The 19,771-nt window shown below is 41.5% G+C and overlaps 1 protein-coding gene and 1 long non-coding RNA gene across 11 annotated transcripts in view; one reads left to right on the top strand and one right to left on the bottom strand.

Annotated features, from left to right (window-relative positions):
* Positions 1-3,617, bottom strand: part of WAC (WW domain containing adaptor with coiled-coil) — an 83,978-nt gene extending 80,361 nt beyond the window's left edge. For 2 of the 10 annotated variants that reach the window (XM_032349738.1, XM_032349746.1), the window contains exons 1-3: positions 2,269-2,671; positions 1,813-1,849; positions 24-237 (exon numbers count right to left, since the gene is read on the bottom strand). In XM_032349738.1, the coding sequence (XP_032205629.1) occupies positions 24-237; positions 1,813-1,849; positions 2,269-2,309 (292 nt within the window). In that variant the 5' untranslated portion in view covers positions 2,310-2,671. Of the gene's footprint in view, positions 1-23; positions 238-1,812; positions 1,850-2,078; positions 2,140-2,268; positions 2,673-2,865; positions 2,971-3,518 lie in introns of those variants that run through there. The other 8 variants (XM_032349740.1, XM_032349747.1, XM_032349744.1 and 5 more) reach the window with 7 other exon arrangements.
* On the top strand, positions 3,311-16,812 carry LOC116594392. Its single transcript, XR_004287197.1, has 4 exons — positions 3,311-3,439; positions 3,727-4,161; positions 8,306-8,450; positions 16,601-16,812. It is a non-coding gene; the product is annotated as an uncharacterized LOC116594392 (long non-coding RNA).
* Positions 16,813-19,771: the final 2,959 nt, after the last annotated feature.

Here is a 19,771-nt window from a genome sequence, read left to right as displayed (position 1 = left end):
GTTTCATCAAAAAAGCTACTCACCACCATCCCTCTCTCTAACTCTGTGAATATGCACATTTTTGGCCTTACTGTGACCTGTGCTGTCACTATATTTGTTTTCAGGACTATCAGATCTCCGCAACATTTTATTTGGTGGTGAAGGATCTGCGGCGTCTCGCATTTTTTCATGTCTGTGATCACCGCTACTGGGGTGACTCTTCGATGAATACTTAAGTGCCTGTAAAACATCACCCCCCCAAAAAAAGAGAGAAAAAAATGAAACTTTAAACTTCCTAGATGACTTTATCATAAAAATTGGCATATTAACTTCAGTTTATGAACTTCTACCAATAAAATTAAAATTTCTACTTCTAATTCTGCCTTTAAGTTATTCAGACACCTAAGTATCTAAGACTAAGTCCAAGACTTCCTGAATCAATCAGGTCAAAAAAATTTTTTTTCATTAAGTTATTTTTTAACTACAAAAAAATAAAAAAATAAAAAAATAAAACACCTTGGTACATTAATTCCTTAATAAATTTTTCTGGGAATGACAAAGTTTAATCCAAAGTAGAAACTAGTGTACTAGTTTCATCTTGAGTACTAATGTAACCTTGTGTTCTACAACTGATACACATAGATACAAGTATACATTAAGAATAAGCATGTTTCTACAAACCTAAGCCCCCCCCCAAAAAAAGCAACCATCAGTTTCACCAATTTTTGATCCAAAAAAACCCCTTTCACATCTAACTTACCTACTCTTGCACAGGTATTGAAAATAATTTCGAGGTATAAAAATGTTGGTGGATATCTCTAACATAATTTAATGGAACTTCCTCACAATGGTTTAGTTTGATTCTAATACACATTTAAGACAACCATAATAAACCAGTGTTAATTAGTAGGTTTCAGAAAAGTAGATTCAACAGGGTTTAATCTTCTGGCTATGCAAACATAATGAACAATGTTTTACACATCAAAGGACCTACGATTTTTAAGTTGAGCTTTAAGAACTCATGCTAACCGGTAACTTAACTATCAGCTTAGAAATTCCTTTAATTCCTTTAAGGTGTAGAAAGTGGAGAGTGTTATTTCTGGCGACATCTGATAGTTCCCAACCATTTATGATATTTCCACCTCAGAACAAGGCCCACTTTTATCCCAACTTTACATGCAGAAACCGCAGTAACAAAAAAGAACCTACCTACCTAGAACCATCTATGCTAGAATGAATTATCCATAAAAAGACTTCTGACCATGGAACGAATTATCCAAGTATTCAAAGATCTCAATTCTCACAAAGAGAAAAGCTCTTTCACTAGTAACTCAACTATTTGCACCAAAAACAATTAAATGGGGAAGGGATAGTTTAGGAGACTCATTTAAGAGTTGAAAATCAATTAGTTATTTCTTCTCAAGCTTTCCATCTAACTTAAGTAACGTGACGTTAACTTTTAGTTCCCAAATACAATAAATATGGCTCAGAAGTCACCTATCATCTCATCTCTTCGATTCCTTCACACCGAAATGATCGAGTTAGGTCCTTCCTGGCTAGATTTTTTTTTCTTTAAAAAATATAAAATAAAATAAAACAAAAAACCCTGAACTTCCTCCAGTCACCTGTCAAAATATGCCACTAAACGTTGCTGGAGAGCGCTAACAGAACCAAACACAAAATTTTAAGGGGACCCGCGGTGCTAGTTTCAGATTTGTTGCACCGAAGGGCCTGTAGCGACTTCTGAAGCCTGCGCTCGAGTAGCAGTTCCTCCCTTCCCCCTCCGTCCCCCCACCCACCCCTCCACCCCTCCACCCCGGCCTCGGCTGGTACCTGGTAAGGCTGCGAGTCCCCCCTCCGGTCGTGACAGCTGAAAAACAGGAAGAGAGAACGCGATATGAGACACCTCGGTGGGGGGTGGGGGGGTAGGAAGAAAACGGGTCCCCCCCCCTCCCCCGAGCCCCTCCCCGCGGGAGACCTACCAAACCTACCGGCAACGAGCCCACACACACACACACCCCGCACACACACAGCCGGCTGAAAGACGGGAACCAGGGCGAAACGCCGAGAACCCGGCCGTCTGCTGCCTCCACACTCACTCCGTCCTCGCCTGCTCGCGCGGCTGCTCCTCCTCCCAGCCCGATCCGGATCAGGGTTAACAACAAAAATGGCGGCTCAGCCAGCACCAGATAAGGAGGAACAGCCCCCCCCCCTCCCCGCGCCGCCGCCGCCGCCGCCACCGCCCCCCGCCCGCGCTGTGGCCCGGCCCGAAACGAAAAGACAATTTACCCATCACTGAGTCTCTGCTGTTTCCTCGCATACATTACCATCAATGCCCGGCCTGTGAGTGTGTGTCGGGGGAGGGGGAGAGCGGCCGCGAGAGGCGGGCGGGCGGGCGCGCAGGCGGCGGGCGGGCGGCAGCACCGGCACCAGGGCCCGACGCGCCCTCGGCGACTCTCAGCACCTCCCCGTTACTGGCGCCGGCGTTCCCGGGCCATCTCCCTCCGCCGACACCACGCTCACTCTCAGCCCAGGCAGCCGCGCCAACTACACGGCGGCAGCGGCGAACGGGGGGAGGGGGGGCAAGAAGACGCGTCCGGCTCTGCCCCGCGGAGAGCTACTGCCTCCTCCGCCTTCTCTTCCTCCTGCTCCTCCGCCTCCTCCCCTCCTCCCCCCGTCGCCGCCGCTGCCTGGTCCTTCGCCGCCGCCTCCTGCCGCCGCCGCCGCCGCCGCTGGTGCCGCCGCTGCCGCTCCACCAACTACATCCGGGCAACTCGGACGCCGCGGCCTTCGGAAAACCTCGGCAGTTTCCGCCGCGCCCCTCCTCTCCCACCCTCTGCCTTCCTCCCCGCCCCGCGCGGCTCCGGAACGCCGCCTTCGGCAAACCTCGGCTCGGCCCGGCCTTCCTCTTCCTCTGAGGCCTGGCTCGCCTCCTCGCGACCCGTCAGCTCTTTCCGGTTGTCGCTTCTTTTCCTCACGCCCAAGTCCGGCCGCTGCCCTTCCAGTTTAGGGATAGTCCCGCTCGGGGACCTGCTCGAGGCTGGTCCCGGGGGCTCCGGGGTGCGCGGGGTGGGAGCCGCCTTCGGGAGGAGGACGGTGGGGCGCGAGAGGAGCCATCGCTGACTAAATAAAGGCGGCTGCGGCTGCTGCGCGTGCGCCCGGAGGCGCGGGGGTGGGAGGGTGCCCTTGGGTGAGCTCTCCGGCCGCCCGCCCCCGCCCCTCGGGGCTCCGGCGGGGTGGTCGGAAACCCCGGGTGAGGCGGCTGGCGGGCGGGTACCGAGGCGCTTCCTCGGCCGGCAGCGACGGCAGCTGCGCTCGGAGAGGTGGGGAGCGCGCCGCTGCTCCGTGCGGCCCGCTCCCGGGAGCCGGAGCCCGGGCCTGGGCACTTGGCTCAGACCGGCGGCCGAGTGCGCGGCCGGCCTTCGGGGGGCCGGGGCCGCCTGGAGCTCGCCCGTTAGAAGTAAGTCTTACCCCCAGAAGCGTGCGGGAGGGCGAGCTTGCCGAGCGAGGAAAGACGCAGCAGATAAGGGGGGGCGTACCGAATGCGGGAAGGCCGCGCGCGGCGTGAGGCGGGAGCGCCGCTCCGGACGGTGAATGGAAACCGAGGCTGACCGCGAGCGGGAATGGGTTACTGGGGGAAGGTGGTGAACCGCCTCGTCCTTGTTTCCTGTTTTCCGCCCGCCCCCGCCCCCACCCCCCGCTGTGTCCTCCCCACCCTCTCCTTTATTTCGCATTTTTCTCTTCTAGTTCCTCCAACTCGCCGAAGCCTTTTGGTGAAAGAGCGCTCGTTGCGTCGGAGGTTCTGCATGTGAATAAAGGCACCGGGTGTGCTACGCGAAGCAGCGACGAATTGGATTTTATAGACCGCGGCGGGCACAGTACGGGCATTGGCATATTGGAAAGGGGGAGAGTCAAGTATATCGCCCCAAATTAAGCTTTACTGGAAGGGTGGCGGTTGATACTCGGGTGGGATTTTCCCCCCTGCTCTAAATTCCTTATAAGGCAGCACTCATTTAACGAAAAGATTGTAAAAAAGTAAATACATTTTTGCATAGAAGAAAAAGGTAAAAGAGGAAACAAGCCAGAAGAGAGAAGATCCCACCAAACACCAGTATCAAAAAAGTAACCGACTGATTTGGTATCCCACAAGTTCACGTTATTGCTGGGCCTAATGAAGAGAAGGTATGATGTGGGGAAGAGGCCCTGAAATCACAATTGACAGAAATGTTTACGTAGCCTGGTTTGTCACATCCACCTGCCAGATGTTAGGACAATTGACTGCTGTTTTCGAGAACCAGTGAAAGCCTACTTAATGCCCCCATGAGCTATCGGTAATTAAAAAGACTGCCAATGACTGAAATGGGGAAAAAATTAAAAACCTAGAGTCCTATGTGCAATTTCTTTTTTATTTAAGATTGTATTTCTTTTGGAGAGAGCATGGGGGAGGGGAGGAAGGAGCAGAGGGGAAGGAAGATGGAGGAAAGACTCTCCAGCATATTCCTGCAGGATGGGAGCCCCACCCAGGGCTGGATACCATGACCCTGAGATCACTGAGCTGAAACCAAGAGTTGAACTCCGAGGGGCTGAACCATCCAGCCACCCCTTAGGGTGCAATTTCTAACGCTTTTGTAACACATAGAAGACAAGATAGCAGCTTTGCAGAGTACACAAAGTAGTACATACATTTTATATAGAAACTTCTTGAAAACTGGCAGCAAAATTATTACTAATTTCTTGATGGTAATGGTGTGCTGAAATTTTGATATATACCGTTTGTTTTTCTCTAAAGTTTTTTAAGTTTTTTTTTTAATTTGACACAGAGAGAGGACAAGCAGGCGGAGCAGCAGGCAGAGGGAGAAGCAGACAACGCCCAACCCCCTCCCCCAGAACAGGGAGCCAGATGTGGGGGATCAATCCCAAGACCTTGGGATCACTACCAAAGCCCAAGGCAGAGAGAGGTTCAACCGACTGAGCCAGCCAGGTGCCCCTGATATTTTACACTTGATCAAAAGCAGCAGATGAGGAAACTGTAGGAGGCAATATAGTCTTCATTATTTATAGATCCTATATTTGCAAATTTGCCTACTCCTTAAAATTTGTAATCACCAGTTTGCATAGCAGTCATGGATATGCACAGAGTGGCGAAAAATGTAGCATTCCCAGCTGAGTTTAATAAGACAACACTGGTTAATTCTGCTCTCCTACTGTAAATAAATGTACTTTTCACAATATATATACTTTCAGGGTTTTTGCACTTTTCATGCTTATCGGTGGTTTTGCTTTTCTAAATGGCCCTCCAAGCATGGTGCTGAAGTGCTGTCTAGTAATCAATCCGAAACAAAGGATGCGTTATGCCTGGTGGAGAAAATACGTGTTCTAGATGAACTTTCAGGCTTATCATTAGTGCGCTTGGCCATGATGAGTTCAGTGTTAAGGAATCAACAATATATATAAAATAAGCCATCTACGTAAAAACACATGGATGGAAAGGTGACCTAAGTCTTTCAGGAACCTAACCCTGTTTTCCCTAGGAGCAGATCAGTATTCACAGTGACTTAACAGAACTACCTCAAATAAGAATCAACTGTGTACTAAAGGACCTATCCAAATGTTATGCCCATTTTTTAAAAAACTCGGCCTATTTTAGATTCCATTATCCATTGTTATAAATTCTTTACAAATACCTTCATCCTTCCCTTCTTTTTTCCTCCATTTTACCTGTCTAAACCACAATCCTGGTTAATCCACTGTGTGCCGGCAGTGGAACTTGGCTGGAGAAAAACAGCCCTCCGAACTCTGGAAGGGCTCCTTATGTTCCTCACACACACCCCCACCCATTCTAATTTCCTTATTCCATTTACCCAGCTCTCTTAAATGGCTATGTGACACTTTTAAACTAAGAAAACCTCCCACTCCCCTTTCTGAATAAGGCATTATCTTGCTTCTTATCTCTCTAGGGAAATAGGGAAAAAAAAATCAGTAACAGCTCCCTGTTCACCATTGCACCTTACCAACCTTTCTATATCTGAATACGGTGCTACATTCCTAAGTATGGGTAAACTGTCAAAATTCCTATAATCAAAGTTGCCACCTTTTCCTTGAGTTCCATTTTACTCTTGGAATTGTATGATTTCCTTACAAATATTTTTCCTCTCAACTGGATCACTTCTGTCACTTATAAACATGTCTTAATAGCCACCATCATTTAAAACAACAACAACAACAACAACAACAAAAAAAACTTGACCTGTATCACCCTCCAAATACTTCCCCCTTCCCCGCTTTGATTTGCTCTTCCGTACAAACTTCTCCACTTCTGCTACTGTCTCTTAAATCCACAAATCAGACTTGGCCTCCATATTCCACTGTTAAACTGTTCAATATCAACAGCAACCTCCATGCGCTCAAATCCAATTTTTATTTCTTCATCTTCATATCCTTTAACCTGTCCGCAGCATTTGACATAGCTGATGAATTACTTTCTTCCTGAAGCTCTTTATCTGGCCTGCCAGGATTCCATTCTCTCTCTTCTCTTCCCTCCTAAATGATTGTTGCTTAGCCCTCTTGCCGGTTCCTCCTAATTTTCTAGCCTCAAAATGCTAGCTAGAGTGCCCCAAGATTCAAATCAGGATCAGACTGCTTCTCTCTCTCTCTCCTTAACTAGGCAATCCTACCCATGTCTCTGGCTAAAGGAAACTCATATTTGAATCTCCAGCTTGTAACTTTCCCCTAAACACTGGGCTCACAATCAACTGCCTACTACAGCACGGCTCGAATGTCCAGGTACCGCAGACTTAATACGCCCACAATCAAACTCTTCATTCCCACTGCCCCCAAATAAATCCTGATTAAGTCTTCCCTGTTTCATGAAATGGCAACTCCATTCTTCCAGTTGAGATTAGAGACTTTAGAGTCCGTGATTCTTTCATACCTCATCCTCTCCATCAGCAAATGCCACCAGTATTATCTTCAAGATAGGCTCAGAGTCTGATCTTTGTTCACTACCTCCATCATATTCACTCTGGTCCAAGTCGCCATCTTATTCCTAGGTAGTAGTAAAGGCCTCCTAACTCATCAACTTCTATACGTGCTTTCACAGGGTTTACTAGATTATACAGCTGTCAGAATGATCTCTTAAAAGTATTATTTCTATCTTACGACCCACCAATGGTAGGGTTCCTGGGTGGCTCAGTCAGTTAAGTAGCTGCCTTCGGCTCAGGTCATGATCCCAGGGTTCTGGGGATGGAGTCCCAGGATGGAGTCCCAGGATGGGCTCCTTGCTCTGCAGAGAGCCTGCTTCTCCCTCTCCCTGCCGCTCTGCCTACTTGTGCTCTCTCTCTCTATCTAATAAATAAATAAAATCTTTTATTAAGAAAAAAAAAAAACCCAAACCCCAGCAATGGTATCCCATCTCAGAATAAAAGCCAAAGTTCTTACCGTGGTCTGTAATGAACTACCCCCATCCACATTATCTCTGGTTTCATATCCGGTGACTTTTTCACTCGCTCAGTCTCCCCCGCCCCCACCACTCTCTTTCCTTTTTCTCCAATATAACAAGCATGTCTGAGGAGCTTTGTGCTACTATCCTGTCTGGAATGATCTTCCCCTTTGGTCCTACTTGGTTCACAGTGTATTATTTTAGGTCTGTACTTAAATCTCACCTTTTCAGAAAGGTCTTTCCTCTGAGAACTCTGTATAAATGTACCCCACTACTATCTTTCTCTCACCCTACTCTTATTTTTCTTTCACTATTTGCCATATAATATGTATTTAATTTATTTGTTGTGTCTCACTAAAATGATATCTCTGTGACATCAGATAAACATTTGTTGAGTGAAAGGATATTTGCCTACAAAATTACAAAGGAATTAGCAAAATATTTTTCATTGTTAAGAGGAAATGACATGTTTTAAGTCCAGTCCTACCGTCATAAATAGGTAAAAGCTGTCCTCTTCCCAGTACAGATAAAATACTGTATTAGATAGCATTTGAAAATTTATATAAACTTGCATATATAGCAAATCTTAGATTGTTTTCATTCCTCTCTGCTGAGAGATTACAAGTTTTTAAGTGTGCAGAAGACCCATATATTTCAACGAAGAGATTAACACCTAACAAATAGAGGGGGAGAACTATCAGCCCGTGTCGGCTGTAGGTGACCATGATCTTAATATGATCTTATTCATAGAGAATCAAAAAGTGAAGTTCTCAAGCTTTTGGTTGTAAAAGGAGCCAGGTGATGTTTTTCTAGAACTTCTAAAGGATCACAAAATAAGAATGTATTCTCTGAAATTTTTACTTACTCTTTTCTTTATTTATTTATCAGAGAAGGAGAGAGAGAGAGAGCACACAAAAGCAGGGGAGCTGCAAGTGGAAGGAGCAGGTTCCCTGCCAAATAAGGAACATGATGTGGGGAGTCAATCCCAGGACTCTGGGGTCATGATTGGAGCTAAAGGCAGATGCTTAACCAGGTGAGCCACCCAGGGATCTCTACCTAAACTCATTTCTGTTTCCTCTGTCCTTGACTTCCTCTCAAACAGGATAGTATAGTGGTTAAAACCATGGCTTTTAGAATCAAAATGACATAAAGTAGAGCTCTGGCTACATTATTGACTGACTAGCAGTGTGATTTTGGGCAACATACAGAAATTTCGGAGATAATGCGTCCTAATCTCTAAAATTGGCTTGATAGGGTATAGGGCTATTTGTCAGAAGTAAATGAAATCACTTAAATGTGCAGCACCTGGCACCTGGTGACTGTCATTCATTCATTCAAAACAACATTATTGACCTGTGTATCATGTCTCGGCAATACAGCAAATTCACTTGGTTTCTGCTTCTATGGAGTTTATATATTTTTAAAAGATTTTGTTTATTTGACAGACAGAGATCACCAGTAGGCAGAGAGTCAGGCAGAGATGGGAGGGGGGAAGCAGGCTCCCCGCCAAACAGAGAGCCCAATGCGTGGCTCAATCCCAGGATCATGGGATCATGACCCAAGCTGAAGGCAGAGGCTTAACCCACTGAGCCACCCAGGCGCCCTTGGTTTTTATATTTTAATATATAACTAAAAGGAGACCAATTTGAGTTCTGAGTTGTGATGTGAGGTTTTCCTTCAAGGATGTGATAAAATAGGAAAACTGCCACAAAAATTACTATTTAGAAAAGAGGAGTAGAATTTTCCAGGACAGCACTATATCAGTATATTATGTATCTTTTTAAGCAGAGATAATAATGTAAAGATGAACAGATCCACAGTTCCTTATTTACTCAGGTAGAGGCAGTAGAGATAAGCTCTGGATGTGTACAAACTGGCCACTTTTTAAAGTCCTTCCAACTGTTAGATAGTAAGGTACAGCCAATACTGAGAACTATACCCTAAACCCTTTGCCTGTGTCTAGCAAAACTTCAGCCTGAATTAACCTAATTTTTCACTTTCTCAGTGCCTGTGAGCAACCGCACACTGCTGAAGACTATTGGACAATACAATAGATTGATTCAACTAAAATCTCATGATCACCGAAATCAAATGAATTCCCAGTACATCTAGGCAATCTTTTATTTCTCTCTTCAACTCTCTCACCACTTCAGTTTCCCTCAATTTACTACCTCCCCTCTACCTCAGCAGATAACATCACTACTTTCCTTCCAAACTGAAGCCACCAAAGGGAAATTTCTTCCTGCTTCCAAATTTGCAAATCTACCTATAGTCATCCTTCTCCCTACTTACTCAACAATGTATTGAGTACCCACCATGTGCCAGGGATACATCAATGAACCATATAAAGAAACCAGAGAACCACGATCCCTCTGGCCTTTGAGTTTATATTTTAGTGGGGAAAGACAGGAATAAAATAAGTGATATGAAGACTCAGAAAGTAGCAAGGACTATGGAGAAAAATGGAAGGTTATAGGAAGGAGATGATTAAAGAGTACTGTTTTAAATGGAGTAGTCACTGAGCAGATGACATTTGAGCAAACACTTGAAGGTAGTGAGAGAGCAAGCTGTATGGGTGTTTGGAGAGGCGTACTCCTCCTGGCAAAGGGAACAGCAAGAACAAATGTCTAGAGGCATGAGCCTGGGGTGTAAAAATAATAAGGAAAGCTGTGGGGTGAAATGTGACGGCAGGGGGAGAGTTTTAGGAAATGAGATCAAATAGGTTGAAGAAGGGGATGAAGGGGTAGATCGTGAAGGATTTCATAAGCCATTATAGGAAGTTTGGCTTTCATTGTGGGTGAGATGAGAAGCCTTAGGAGAGTTAAAAGCAGAAAAGTGATGCTGGCTACTGTGTTAAGAATAGTCTATATGGTAAGGAAGGAAGCAGGGAAACTACCTAGGATGCTATTGCATTGTCCTAAGGTCACTGTTTCAAAACCGGAGTTAAGCTTCCTCTCTAAGGCCATTTCCTTCGCATGTACTTTCCTTCCACCTCTTGAGTTACTTTACACTAACAAGTATCCCTTTCTTTGTATACTTAAACTCTTCCTTTTATCTGGATCACATCCATTGTTTTTAAACACATCTGAATCCTGTGTTAGAATAAACACTGCCCTGTCCCATTCCTCACTTCAGCCAAATTTCCAGTAAGCCTTGTCTCTGGCATCTCACTAATTTCATTGTTCATCCCTTTATTAATATTCTAGGTTATAATCGTCTGACACCTGTCCCTTTAATATCACCAAAATAGAGATTCCTAATGTAGTGGTTCTTCAAGAGATAGTGCTAATTCTCCAGGAGACATTTTGAGATATGTGGCAGTACTTTTTGGGTTTGATTGGTATACTTCTGATTATGACTTAAGGGTGAAAGGTGCTACTGGTGTTTAGTGGTCAGAAGTCAAGGATACCTAACATACTGCAATCTGTAGGACAGTGTCTCATATTTAAGAATTATCCTGCACAAAATGCCAGCGTCAGCCTGTTGAAAAGTAGTCTTGGGCACCTGGCTTGCTCAGTTGGTAGAGCATGCAACTTTTGATCTCAAAGTCATAATTTGAGCCCCATGTTGGATGTAGAGATCACTTAAAAAAAAAAGAAAAGAAAAAAAAGACTATTTCTTGAAAAATAGTCTTGAAGTCATAAATGACTTCTATGTACCTGTATTCACCAAACATTTTACAGTCTTTTTCCTAGAATCTTAGAATATTGGCTTTGATATCTCCTCTCTTTGCATTACATCTCTCTCTTGGCTTCTACAACACTGCACATTCCTTGTTTCCTTTCTCCCTCTGGCAGCTCCTCTCATTCCTTTTTGCAGACTCATCCTCCTCTGCTCCACTACCAAATGTTGAGGTCCTCCAAGAATCAGTCCCTGGGGGGTGACATCACTAAAAATGGCTACTCTAGAACTCCAAGGACCTATCTCTCCACATAAACAGCAAATAATTTGGCCAAAATTATCAGAATCAAGTTTATGTGAACTCTGGAAATTAGTGAAAGATTACATTAACCAGGCAAACATTTAATCAAGAACAAGGTGATTGGGTCCCAGTAGGAGAGCTTTATGTTACTGAAACTTACCCTAGCCTCATTTCTTCATCCCCAGTTCAGTGGCAGTTTTGGACAACAGCCTACATTTCTGGTGTAGGTTCCTGGTGCCAGAGGTAGCAGAATGCATCTTCTTTTAAAAGAATTGTAAGATTTTATTTTGACTTGTCTGGTGACTCCCTGAAGGACTGGTGCAAGGGCTTGCCCTTATTTTGCCTAACTTAAAACTCTCCTGAGGCAGAAGTGACTACCCAGGAGATATTAAAGGTAAGTTTATTAGCTGCTGCCAGTTGGAGAAAGAAATGACAATTGGGGCAAACACAAAGCCTGGGAAGAAAAGCTGAAGAGTGAGATACTTTGGAGAGTAAAATCTTTGAAAAGCTCCTACATATTCCTGGGAATCTAAAAGGTTACCTGGGGGTACCTGGCTGTCTCAGTTGGTAGAGCATGTGACTCTTGATCTCAGGGTTGTTAAGTCCAAGCCCCATGCTGTGTGTAGAGATTACTTAAAAATAAAATGTTGAAAAAGGGCTACTTATATATCTAGGGTGGAGCAGATGCACAGAAAAAAACTTCAAAATTCCTAAAGTCTCACCTCTGATTAACATTCAGGCTTTGCTCAGATAGAAAGTGAAAGATAAGGCAGACTTATAAATTGCCCATTTGAATGATAAAGTCATGCCCAAACACACCTGGAAAGAGACCTCTGACAAAACCTGGAAATTTTTTATGGAAGTTTTTCCTGGAAGTGTTTTCTTTTAGTTATAGGCATTTAAGGAAATCTCTGTTGAATCACTAGCTGACCACTGAGCCAACAGAACGGACATTTCAGTGGTCACACATAAGGAAGGATACAGACTTCACAGAATCAGGTTAGAAAAATCCTTAAACAGACAACTGCAACCACAGTAAGCAGCTACAACAAACTCTAGGGAGGGAGGCGAATTTGGTTCTACCCTTCACACATTATAAAAATCAAAACGTCCAGTTTTCAACACAAAATAATGAGGCAGCAAAAACAGTAACAACAACAACAACAACAAAAAAAAACCAGTTTGGCACATATACAGAAAAAAAAATTAATAGAACCTGCTCCCAAGGAAGCACAGACATTGGGCTTACTGGACAAAGATTTTCCACCAACTCCTTTATTTTTTAAATTTTTAAAAAAGATTTTATTTATTTATTTGACAGAGAGAGACAACAAGAGCAGGAACACAAGCAGGGGGAGTGGAAGAGGGAGAAGCTGGCTTCCTGCTGAGCAGAGAGCCTGACGTGGGACTCGATCCCAGGACCCTGGGATCATGACCTGAGCCGAAGGCAGATGCTTAATGACTGAGCCACCCAGGTGCCCCCACCAACTCTTTTAAATATGCTGGAATAGCTAAAGGAAACCATGGACAAAGAATTAAAATAAGGACAGGATGTCTCACCAAGTAGAGAATATTGATAAAGACATTGAAATTACAAAAAGGAAGCAAATAGAAGTTCTGGAGTTGAAAAGTACAATAAATGAAGCTGAAAATTCACTAGAGATGCAACGCTAGATGTGCTGTGTCAGAAAAGGAATCAGTAGACATAGGTCAACTAAGACTACCAGCTGGAGGAGCAGAAAGGATAAAGAATGAAGAAAAATGAACAGAGCCTACGAGACCTGTGAGACAGCACCAGGCATATGTATATATGCAAAATAGGTATTCCAAAGGAAGAGGAAAGAAAGAAAGGGACAGTAAGAATTTTTGAAGAAATAATGGCAAAAAAATTTTTCCCAAATTTGATGAAAGACATGAATCTAGATGTCCAAGAAACTCAACAAAGTCCAAGCAGGATAAACTCAAAGAGGCACACACCAAGGCACATTAATCAAACTGCTGAAAGTCCCATGACAAAGAGAATCCTGAAAGCAGCAAGTGAGAAGTGCACATACAATAAGGTTAACTTAATTTCTCAACCGAAACTATAGAAGCCAGGAGACAATGGAATGACATATTCAAACTGCTGAAAGAAAAATACTGTTAGTTAAGAATTCTTTTTTTTTTTTTTTAAGATTTATTTATTTGTCAGAGAGAGGGGTTGGAGAGGGAGAGAGCACAAACTGGGGGAACAGCAGGCAGAGGGAGAAGCAGGCTCCCAGCTAAGCAAGGGGCCTGAAGTAGGACTCAATCCCAGGACCCTAGGATCATGACCTGAGCTGAAGGCAGACACTTAACTGACTGAGCCACAGAGGCATCCCTGTTAGCTAAGAATTCTGTATCCAGCAAAACTACCCTTCAAAAATGAAGAAGTTAAGACATTCTCAGATAAGCAAACACAGAGAATTCGTCATTAAACACAGAGAATTCATCATTAGTAGACCTGCCTTACAAGAAATACCAAAGAGAGTTCTTTAACCTGAAGTGAGAGGACACTAGATAGTAGCTTGAATCCACATGAGGAAGCACTGTTAAAGGTAACTATGTGGGAATTAATAATAAAAAAGTTAGGGGCGCCTGGGTGGCTCGGGTTAAGGCCTCTGCTTTCAGCTCAGGTCATGATCCCAGTGTCCTGGGATCAAGCCCCATATCAGGCTCTCTGCCTGTCAGGGAGCCTACTTCCTCCTCTCTCTCTCTCTCTCTCTCCCTCTCTGCCTGCCTCTCTGCCTGCCTCTCTGCCTGCTTGTGATCTCTGTCAAATAGATGGATAAAATCTTAAAAAAAAAAAAAAAGTTAATGCATTGTTGGTTAGTAACTTCTTTTTTTCTGTATGATTTAAAATACAACTACTAGGGCACCTGGTGGCTCAGTGGGTTGAGCCTCTGTCTTTGGCTCAGGTCATGATCTCAGAATCCTGGGATCGAGCCCTGCATTGGGCTTTCTGCTCAACAGGGAGCCTGCTACCCCCACTCTCTCTGCCTGCCTCTCTACCTACTTGTGATTTCTCTCTCTGTGTCAAATAAATAAATACAATCTTTTAAAAATAAATAAATAAATAATAAAAAAATAAAACACAACTACTAACACAGTAATTATAAATCTTTGTCCCTGGGCATATAATGTATAAAGATATAATTTGTGATAACAAAAGAGAGAATGAGGCATAAGAGCAAAGATGTTTTATGCCCTTGAAACTAAGTTGGTTTTTACTTAAGATTATTATATGTTGCTAATTATAATCCCTAGAGCAACTATTAAGAAAATAACTAATGTAGTAAAACAAATGACAAGAAATACACAAGACAGACTAAAAAATATCTAAAACAAAAGAAGTCAGTAGTGGAGGAATTGAGCAACATAAAAGATATACAGCATGTGATAAAGCAAATGGCAAAGTAAGTTTTTCCTTATCACTAATCACAATATTGTAAATACATTAAATTCCAATTAACAGACAGAGAGATTGGCAGAATGGATTTTTTTTCAATGTTCTAATTATATCCCATCTACAAGAGACTCACTTTAGAACTAGAGAACCATAGGAGTTGAAAGTGAAAAGACAGAAGAAGATATTCCAAGATAGTTCAATTGTATGTGGAACAGTCTCCAGTATAGAGTATCAGTTGGTCTATAAAACAAGTCTCAATAAATTTCAAAAGACTGAAATCACATCAAGTATTTTCTCTGGCCACAATGGTATGAAACTACAAATAGACATTTTTAAACCATGAATGTGTCAAAGAATAAATCGCAAGAGAAATTTTAATATACTTTAAGATGAATGAAAAAGAAAATACAGCGTACTGAAACATGGACTGCAGCAAAAGCAGAGCTCAGTGGGAAATTTATAGCTGTAGATGCCTACATTTAATAAGAAGATATAGAAACTATAACCTAACCTTCTACCTTAAGGAATTGAAAAAAGGAAAGCAAATGAAACCCAAAGCAAGCAGAAGAAAGGAACTAAAGAAGATAAGAGGGGAGATAAGTGAAATAGACAATAGAAAACAGAAAAATCAATGAAAGCAAAAAAGTTGGTTCCTTGAAAACATCAATGAAACTAACAAGCCTTTAAAGAGAATGAACAAGAAAGAAAGAAAATTCAAATTGCTACAATCAGAAATAAAGTGGGAACATTGCTACTACTACTATCAACTTTATAGAAATAAAAGGAATTGTTAACAATTATATGCCAAAAGATTAGGTGATCTAAATGAAACAAATTCCTAGAAACAAACTACTGAAACTGACTTAGAATAGATGTAATAAGAGACTGAATCAGTAATCAAAAAACTTCCAAAAAAGAAAAACTGAGAACCATAAGTCTTCATTTGTGGCTTCTATCAAACATTTAAAAACAACACCACCACCACCAGTCTGGGGGGCCCAGTTGGTTTAGCGTTTGATTCTTCACTTTGGCTCAGATCATGATCTCAGGGTTATGGGATCAAGCCCCATATGGGGCTCCATTCTGGGTGTGGAGCCTTTTTGGGATTCTCTCTCATGCTCTGCCTCTTCCCCAACCCACCTCCTCTCTTCTTCTAAAACAACAACAACAACAAAAAAAAACAAATATTCTCAAACTCTCACCCACACACAAAAAGTAAATGAAGAGGAAGCACTTCCTAATTCATTCTATCAGTTCAGCATTACCCTGATACCAAAGCCAGACAAAGACAACACAAGAAAATAAAACTACAGACCAAGATCCCTAATAAATATGGTTACAAAGAACTCAAGAAAAAAGTAAATTCAGCAGCACAGTAAAAGCATTATCTACCATGACCAAATGGAATCCATGAACAAATTATTTCCACTAATAAACAGATTTGGTAAAATCATAAGATACAAGATCAACATAAAAAATCAGTTGTTTTTCTGTCCATTTCCAATTAATATTCCAAAAATGAAATTAACAACACAATTCCATTGACAGCATCAAAGGAAATAAAATATGAAGAAATAAATTTAAATGAGGTATAGGAGATGCACACTGAAAACTACAAAACACTGGGGTCTTTTTGTTTCATTTTGTTTTGTTTTTTGAAAACTACAAAACATTGTTGAAAGAAATATAAGAAGACCTAATGAATGAGAGGATGTGTCTGTGTTTATATATTGAAAGACTTAATATTGTTAGAATGACAATGCTCCCTAAATTGATCTACAGATTCATTGCAATACCTATCAAAATTCCAACTGCTTTTTTTTTTTTTTTGCAGAAATTGACAAGTTGACACTGGAATTAATATGGAATAACACTCTTGTTATTCCCCCAACAGTCTTAAAAAAGAACAAATCTGGAGGACTCATTGTAGTAAATTTAAAACTTACTACAGGGGCACCTAGGTGGTTAAGTTAGTTAAGTTGCCACCTCTTGATTTTGGCTCAGGTCATGATCTCAGGGCTGTGAGATCAAGCCCCCATTGGACTTCATGCTCAGTGCAGAGTCTACTTGAGATTCTCTTTCTTCTTTCCCTTTGCCCTTCCACCCGCTTATGCACTCTGACTAAATAAATAAATCTTTTAAAAAACTTACTCTAAGTGTACAGTTATGAAAACACTGTGGTACTGGCAGAAAGATAGATATATAAATCAATGTAATAGAATTGAAAGCCCAGAAATAAAGCCATGCATTTATGGTCAAATTGATTTTTGATAAAGCTATCAAGACATCATTAAGGGAAGAATAGTATTTTCAATAAATACTGCGGAGAAAATTGCATATCAGCCTACAAAGGAGTGAATTTGGACCCCTACTTCACACAACAGTAACTCAAAATGAATCAAAAACCTATGTGTGATAGGAAAACTATAGAAATTTCAGTTAATATTGGGGTAAACCTTCATGACTTTGGGTTTAGCAATGGATTTTTAGATATGACATCAAAAACACAAGTGACAACATTAAAAGTAGATAAATTGGACTTTATTAAAATTTAAAACTTACATGTATCAGAAAACATTATCAAGAAAAAGAGCCCATTGAATGTGAGAAAGTATTTGCAAGTCATACATCTGTTGACGGTCTCTAACCCAGTAAGTCATCAATAAAAAGACAACCCAATGTAAAAATGTGCAAGGACTTGAATAGATATTTCTCTAAGGAAGATATTCTAACGGCCAAGAAGTATATAGAAAGATGATCAATATTGTAAGCCACTAAAGAAATGCAAAGTAAATACGAATACCACTTCACACCCACTGGAGTGGCTATAATTTGAAAACAAGTATTGGCGACAATGTGGAGAAATTGGAACCTTCATAAATTGCTAGAGGGAATGTAGAATAGTGCAGCCACTGTGGAAAACAGTTTCTTAGTACCTTAAAAGTTTAAACATTGGATTACCATATGACCCAGCAATACTACTCCTAAACAGACACTCAAGAGAACTGAAAATAGATATTTGAACTAAACTTATACATGAATGTGTATAGCCAAATAATAATCAAAAAGTAGAAACAGTCTCAATGGCCACCAACAGATGAATGGATAAACACATTGTGGTATCCATACAATGGAATTATTCAGCCATAACTCAGAATGAAGCACTGCTACATGGATCTTCCTTGAAAAATGTGCTAAGTAAAAGAAGCCAGGCTCAAAAAGCCACATAGAGTATGATTCCATTCAAGTGAAAACTCAAGAGTAGGCAAATCCATAGATGTATAAAGCAGTATTACTATTTGCCAGGGGTTAATGGGAGGCAGGACTGGGGAGTTACGGCTTAATGGATATGGGTTTTCTTTGGTAAGTGCTAAAAATGTTCAAATTTAGTGGTGATGATTGCAAACATTGTGAATGAATATTGGGAGTCACTGAATTGTGCATTCAAATAGTTAAAATGGTGTATTTTATGTCATATGAATTTTATCTCAACTAAAAAAAAAAAATCGGTCTTTTCCTCACTATTTTTTTCCCAAGTCAGTCTTATCCACTCCCATGGTTTCTGTGTATAGCTACCATCCATATACAGATGACTGACTAATTTGTAGATCTAGCCCAGATCTTTTTTTCTGAGTCCCATGCCTGAGTATCCAACTGCATATTTACCTAACACCTCCACATGTGTTCCTTAAATGTATGCTTTGAAATATACATAATTGAGTTCATTACTTGCCTTTCAAACTGGATCATCTTTGAATGTTTCGGTGAAGACTAAACATAGCTCACACTCATTGAAGTCTCACTATGTATTAGGGCTGAAATAAGTTTTTTGTATCCATTAATTCACTTAACCTTCACAAGAACCTCATATGTTATTACTTGCTTTTTGAAATGAGAAAATTGAGAAGCAAAAATAACTTGTTGGTATCACACTCCTTCTAAGTAAGGCCAACTTTGAACAGAGGTATCCTGACTTCTCAATGATAATGCTAGACCATTCGTTATTTACATTTTTATAGAAACCAAAAAAAAAAAATCGTTTTTTTTTTTTTTAATATTTTATTTATTTACTTGAGAGAGAGGGTACACATGAGTTGGGGGGGAGGGGCAGAGGGAGAAACAGACTCTTCCCTGAGCAGGGAAGACCCAAGCAAGACTTGATGCCAAACACTGGGATCATGACCTGAGTCAAAGGCAGCAACTTTACCAACTGAGCCACCAAGGCCCCCTGCAGAAGATCTCTTTGCCGCCTCCTTCCTTTACATGTCATATCCAATTCATTAGGGCTTGATTTGATTTCATCAGTTTCTGTTAGTCCATCCAGTTCCTTTCATCTCTACTACCACAAGCCTCAACTAAACCACCATTTTTTGTCTATATAATGTCCTCCTAATTGATCTCCCCATATTCACTGAGAAAAACCTAATGAAAAAAATTATAGATATTATTTTGTATCTTAACAAGTAGGGAATTCATGCTGTCTTATGTCTATGAAGCATTTCCAAATACTAACCAAGTTTGGCCACATAGAAAACCTTAGTGAATTTCAAAAGATAGAAATCTTAAAACCTATTCTTCAGATGTCAATGCAAAAGAACTTCAAGTCAACAAAAGTTACCTTTATTTCTTGATGACTTTAACTCTGTCAGCCTCTCCAACATTCCTGCCTCAATTCTTGGTGATCTTAATGTGCATATCAATGATTTTTCTAATGCTTTGACTTTCATCTTCTTAATTACCTCTCCTTTTCATACTACCTACATCACTCCTTTGGTCATTCCTTATATAGAGCTACTTCTTATAACCAATAACCACCACTATCTTAATTTCATGCATTCCCCTTCATGATCATCTTCTGTCTTTCCGGCTTACCCCCTCTAGATCTCTGATTCCCAATAATTCTTCACACTCATTGGAAATTCCAATATATTGATCCTATCACTGTTTCACTGCCCCTCACCTTTTTCTCCCCTTTTCACTCTGCTTAAATTTCATGATCTATGAT

Source organism: Mustela erminea, chromosome 6, assembly GCF_009829155.1.
Source record: "Mustela erminea isolate mMusErm1 chromosome 6, mMusErm1.Pri, whole genome shotgun sequence".
NCBI classification, from domain to species: Eukaryota; Metazoa; Chordata; class Mammalia; order Carnivora; family Mustelidae; genus Mustela; species Mustela erminea.
The sequence above is the reverse complement of the archived record's forward strand: the minus strand, read 5'-3'. Positions and strand labels throughout refer to the sequence as shown.